The sequence below is a fragment of the Nelumbo nucifera genome, chromosome 1, assembly GCF_055504915.1.
Source record: "Nelumbo nucifera cultivar China Antique chromosome 1, China Antique-T2T, whole genome shotgun sequence".
NCBI lineage: Eukaryota > Viridiplantae > Streptophyta > Magnoliopsida > Proteales > Nelumbonaceae > Nelumbo > Nelumbo nucifera.
This window is the reverse complement of record NC_142649.1, coordinates 172,691,155-172,697,154: the sequence shown is the minus strand read 5'-3', so window position 1 is coordinate 172,697,154 and position 6,000 is coordinate 172,691,155. Positions and strand designations below refer to the sequence as shown.

Below are 6,000 nucleotides of genomic sequence, written 5' to 3'. Positions count from 1 at the left end.
GCAAAACGCCTGTGGCAGCAATGTTCTCGAACAAAGAAAAAATTTGTTTCTGAGAAAACAACATACCAATGCAGAGCTTTTAAAATGGTGTTGGAGAAACAGCACCAGTTCCAAACATTACCTATATATGCTTGCATAATCTATCAGCTTTCATAGAGATAGTATGCGTGTGTAAAATACCCATGAACATGAGAATTAAATAGGTAATGAGACTCTGTGAGAGCCCCAAACTGCTGCTCGCAAAGCTGTGTATAGAGGGATATATAACCGATCACAAGTGAACACACCAGTGTTCTGTAGACAACCACCATGTGTACACACTGGCACTTTCACTCGTGTTAGTTCCATAGGCCTGCTAGTTTTGCAATCTGCAACATGATATAGAATACAAAATGTAACAAAGAAGGGGCAAGCCAGAGAGGCAGTGAATCTATCACCACCTAAAAAGAATATAAAACTGTCTTAATACACTTACATGTCCACCTGGTCTAAATAATATAGATTTATTTGTCCTCCAAAAGGGTGATTCAGAGAGGTAATCTGTTTTTCTTCTAGAAATATTTTTTAAGTTTACATAAAATATAAAGATCGGGTGGTTAATATTTAATACGCACTACCACTCATTTATAGTATTTTATATATTGATAAGATGAACAAAAACAGACATGGGAATATAACAAAATTATATGTATAAAAATTCCGCCAATGTTCCAAAACTACACCAAATTACAATAGCTCTTTCAGCAAGGAGATGTTACCCCTCCTCAAGACAGTTACATTCAGTACATGTTCATCGCTTGTTTCCAAGAAGGGGCTCTTGTAATCTTGACGAATTGGAATCACCCTCTGCAGATTTCTTTGGAGTTTGCCCTTTCTTACTTTGGACCATCTGGAGAAGGAACAAAGACTTTAGACGTGTAGAACCCATCTAAGAATGTGTACATTTAAAAGCTCAGCCATCAATCAACAAAGAGGGGAAGGGTGATTGTTTGGTTTAATGGTAAAATCTCGGGTTGACAAGTGTGAAACGTCATCAGAGCAACCACTTTATACACAAAAAAAAAAAGGAAACTGCCAAAGTTAGGCCTACATCCATTCTACATCTTCCAAGATCCCAGATAGCTGGGGCCAACATGCGGGTAATAGAATGTACATTTTTACAAGTCATCTTAATCTTTTGAAATTCTTGTTATCTCGTTATCAGAAATTGAAATAGATCTTGTGTATTATTAAGACACTATGATAGTAAATCCACCTTTCAGCATGATATTTCGTTTATTGCCACTGCTATCCCCTTAGAATCCCACACCAATCACAATTTAACTTCTATTTTAGGAGTGCTGCAATATTCTGGTACACAAAGAAAGCATCTATTTATTAAATATTTAGAAATCTTTTTATGCTGGGTGTTGAGTTTTGGCTCCATTTTTGGACAGACTTGGCATTGGCATTCATTAACAACAACCAGTGGAGGGAAGAAAAATATGAAAATCTTATAAACTAATGCACTTTTGAAATATGGTTTCTAGACATTGAAGCACCTCAAAAGCTACAAAAATATAGTCCTTGTAGTTGAAATTCATTCTTTTGACGACTGACCCTTGTCACCATTCTCAAAAGCATTTTCACAAGTTTTATTAAGGGCATTCTGATCCTTTAGGGATAGAAATCTTTACCAAAAGAAGAAAAACGAGATAGATTATTATTATTGTATATATTTAAATAAAACCGTAGGCATAACAGAAAAGCGATGCACTGCCACAATTGGTATTATATTCATTGTAGTTATGTATTTGTTTGCAGACAAGTTCCATTTCTGTTACCCCAACCTCTATGTGCAGTCAAGTGTAATTGTAATAATTTAATTAAGGCACCATAAAGCATTGCAAAGAGAAAGAGGTGTAATGTGGGCTGTGCCAGGCCGTCACGGCACTCTTTTGTGGGCCACCCACACTGTAGTGGGCTGTGCCATGCCAGCATGCAGGCCTTGGCAGGCCATGCTGAGCAGAAATCCCCCAAGAGGGTAGCCTGACACAGCCTGAGGCTCAAGATAGACAACAAATTGAAAAATCTTAAAATTTTATTCCATATGAATTTTGATGTATGCAATTGTTTATAGATGAAATAATAAAATGAAATTGAAAAAATTACAAAAAAAAAAGGAATAAAATAGCATAGCAAAATTGAAAATAAAAATTCATATTTGTATGCATATATATGGGCTGTGCCAGTCCGCAGGCAGCCCGGCCCACCTTAGAGCTCTACAAAGAGATCCAGTTGAGATGGAAGTTGATTATTTAACATATCTGCTCGCCAAGGCAGATATGAAGATATGCACAATCTCCTTTTTTATCAAAGTTTCGAGCATGCCACTAGAATAATTTTCCATGGTAAAATTATCAAGACCCTCTGAGCTAGATCTCTATCATTTCTTGGACCTATTCATTAACTGGTAGAGCCTTTAATTTAATTACAAGATCCAGATCTGGATGCTCAGCATCACCCATTTAATTTAGGGGGAAACTACATCATGATCCCTATTTACAACTTTGAAGATCTAAAAGTCCAAAATTGGGTACCTAAAAGCTCCTGTTTTCTTTTTCCCATGGAAGCGAAAGATTAATTTATAGAAAACTCATCTTATAATTTGTCATAGCAAGTGCTCTTGCAAATATGGATATGCAAAAACATCTGTTGTAAGCTTGTAGCATTTGTAAATGCATCAACTGCATACTTTGTCCATTATGCAAAGGTCTGATAACCTTAATTTATATGAAACAATTTTACCCTGTAAAAAATGGCCAGAAGGCCCTTGCATGACATCTGTAGCATCAGCTTTACTGCTTTTCAAGTAAAATCGTAAATTGTGCATAATTTCATTTTATCTTTTCAATTGTTTTGGGTCTTTTTAAAAGGTGGACGAGGATGGGTGAAGTTTCTCTCTCAAAAACCTACTACCAAAATGGGAAATTCCCCTAGGAATTTTGTGCAGTAATAACAGAAAGGTTTTAAATTGAATTGCTTTGACCAAAGAGGTAATACTTCAACATCTTCACTGATATTCAAAAAATGTTAGTATGGTAGTACTGCCTCAATGACATGCGGATGGTGAGCCATCTTTGGATTTATTCCAACATACCGAAGGGAAGGAGACTGAGTGGAGCCAAAGTTTAAGAAAAGGGAAATTGAACCCATACTGTTCTCTTGATCTATATGGGTCTTTATGTGGCTGTGATTATGGACAAACAATTGGGCTTTGGGTCTTGGCAAATCCACACAAACCTAGCCCAACTCCATGAACCTAAAAAGTTATGCTAGTAAGCCTAAGTGCCCGTTTGGGAGGGCTTTCACACAGCAGCTTCTGGTGTTGCAAGGTAGGCCCCAAACAGAAAGCCATGAAGCAGTTTGGTGAAAAACCTGGAAAGCCACAAATAGGCTTACATGAGCTGAGATATCGACTTTCTGGTGAAGCTATTTTCAGTAGTTTTCAGTAGCTTCTCAGAAGCGGCTCAGTCAATGCAGCCCTCCCAAACGGGCCCTAAGTCTGATAAGTCATTGAGTGAACCATCATCTTAAGTGGATCCCACAATCTCAACTTTGATGACCAAACAAATCTTTAACTGGTTCTTGATATATGTTGAACAAGGGGTAGATCCTCAAGATTTACTTCAGATCTTCAAAATATTTTTAATAGGTATTCAATTGCAAGTAATGTCAGTTTCAAAAAAATCACACTTTTGTACATCTTAGAAGAGCCGTTCTGTTTCTTTATAATAAGCCCATGTATTAGCTCATTTGAGCAATTGGATGAATGAATGACAATGAAGAGTTTTCTCTACAGACATCTTTAGTGCTGACTCCTAGAGAAACCTAGTGGTGTTGATTCCATTAGGTTTTATCTTTTGTTTTCATATCTTTTTTTCTGACCATGTGTTACTTTGTTGAATAATTTCTATCAATTTCAGGTTTGCTTTGTTATTGTTCTTACTTTTTTCTGTGTTTGAAAATCATTCTCTCCCTTTCTCTTGTTTCTCTTTTCAGTTTCTTTGTTCCTTGTATTTGTTTTTAGATTCTGCAGTCCATAAAAAGCACAACTTAGATCCATTTCCTTTTGTTTTTTTAAGGCTGTGTTTGGCTTGATAGAAAATGAGAGAACAGAAAGGGAAGTTCTTAACAAATATTTTGAAATTCCTAAAGACTTCCCTCAACTTTCTGTTTCTCTCTTATTTTCAATCAAATCAAACATAGCCTGCGTTTTAAACACTTTTTAAGTTATGTACAGCCTTTTGCCAGTTATATATAAGCAAATTGCTAAAACTAAACAAGGACCTTGTGGTCTATTTCTAACTTGATAAAGATGCTTTTGAACCCGTTATTTTTTCTTTTTATTTCATCTGTGCTTTTGCTCTTTTAGGTTGATTTGTTTACAACAATTTCAGCCCTAAAGATAATACCAAACCCACTAAACTGACCTTTGTTTTCCCTTAGATATTCATACAAGTCTCATCCTTGATTTAAGGGAAGATTTTCCAGAGTTTTTTTGTCTATTTATCCAGTATCAGAAACTTTTTGTAAATATGAACGTTCTTATTTTGGTTCAAGAAAATCAGAGAGAATATGAACATTCTTATTTTGTAAATATAAACTGACCTTTTTTTTTTGTAAATATGAACATTCTTATTTGTAAGTATGAACATATTCATACAAGGATCAAAGGTGAGGATGTTTTGAAAATCAGAGAGAATAACAGGGTGACTGTGTTGGTGTCAAAGGAGGTCTTAGTCTGGTTGAAAGGTTTCATAGATGGGGCTATCAACTCTGGTAAGGTGATTGGATGGACAAATTCTTTGGCTGTACCAGGTAAGAAATTTGTAACAGAATTGAAAAGAAACAGAAAGGGTTGGTTTATCTCTGTGGTGGAGTTTTTTGGAACGAGTGGAAAGCAACTACTGTGTGTGCCAGAAGGGAGGCTATGGAAAGGGTGGATGGATTTTGTGAAGGTGCTAGTCTTTTCTTGTAGCCTTGGAAGTGAAGAGAGCAGAGGGGGTGAAGAGAACTGGTCAAATTTCCAAAGACCAGGGTAAAAAAGCTCAGGAAGGGGCAGTTTCGTTTAGTTCCTCTGGGAGCATAGAAGTGCAAGGCACTCCGACTGAAGTGGTGGTTGCTTGCGCGTCTAGTCCTCGAAGATTATTGGTAGGAGCAGGGAAGGATGAGTGGAAGAAAAGAAGGGTTTTAGTGGCCGATAGAGGAGTGACAGACTGGAGAAGGGTTCTGTGTACAGTGGCAGGGGAGTTAGGATCTGGGAGTGAAGCTTTGTTGTTCCCTTTTGCAGAGACGAAAGCTGTGCTTGATGTAGGCGACCAGGAGCTAGGTTTTAAAGCAGTAGTGGTGGATGGAGTTCTGATACAGGTTCAGAACTGGAGTCCATTTTGCAATGAAGTCGAAGTCCAAGATGGTTGTGTCCGGCTGAAGCTTGTAGGCCTTCCTTTTCACCTTTGGCGGAACTCTGTTCTTGAACACATTGTGCATTGTCTGGGAGGTATCTTGACGAAAGCTGATAAACGATTTCTGGGTGCTGTGGAGTTACAGGTTGCTGGTGTAAGGCACGAGAACTTGCCGAGGGTCATTGAAATATGCTCGGATGATGCCTGGTACAAGGTGTTCCTAAGGTAGAAGATGATGAGCTGGCGGGGTGGTGGACACGTGGAGGGCGTTTGTTGGGAGTCAAAAAGGTGGAGCAGACGCAAGGTTTTTTTGAGGTTACTGAGACGGTTGGGGAAAACCAAATGACAAGAAATCCCATTAAGGAAAATTTTTCAAATAGGTTTGAATTAAGCAAGTTAATGGCAGGATTCTCTTCATTTGCTGACGAGGCGAAAGGGCAGGGTGGGTTGGGGAGCCGAAAGGGTTGGTCTGAGCCGTTGAAGGTGGCGGGTGGGTCGGGCGGGGTGAAGGTTGAGCCGGGACAGATTTGGAAGGGCCCACTTGACAAATTAAAAG

General features: G+C 38.2%; 1 protein-coding gene across 1 annotated transcript in view; it reads right to left on the bottom strand.

The window, feature by feature from the left end:
- Window positions 1–666: 666 nt before the first annotated feature.
- Window positions 667–6,000, bottom strand: part of LOC104596424 (DUF21 domain-containing protein At4g14240-like) — a 31,475-nt gene continuing 26,141 nt past the window's right edge. Inside the window, exon 13 of the mRNA XM_010257576.3 lies at window positions 667–889. Within this exon, the coding sequence (XP_010255878.2) occupies window positions 791–889 (99 nt within the window). The 3' untranslated portion in view covers window positions 667–790. The remainder of the gene's footprint in view (window positions 890–6,000) is intronic.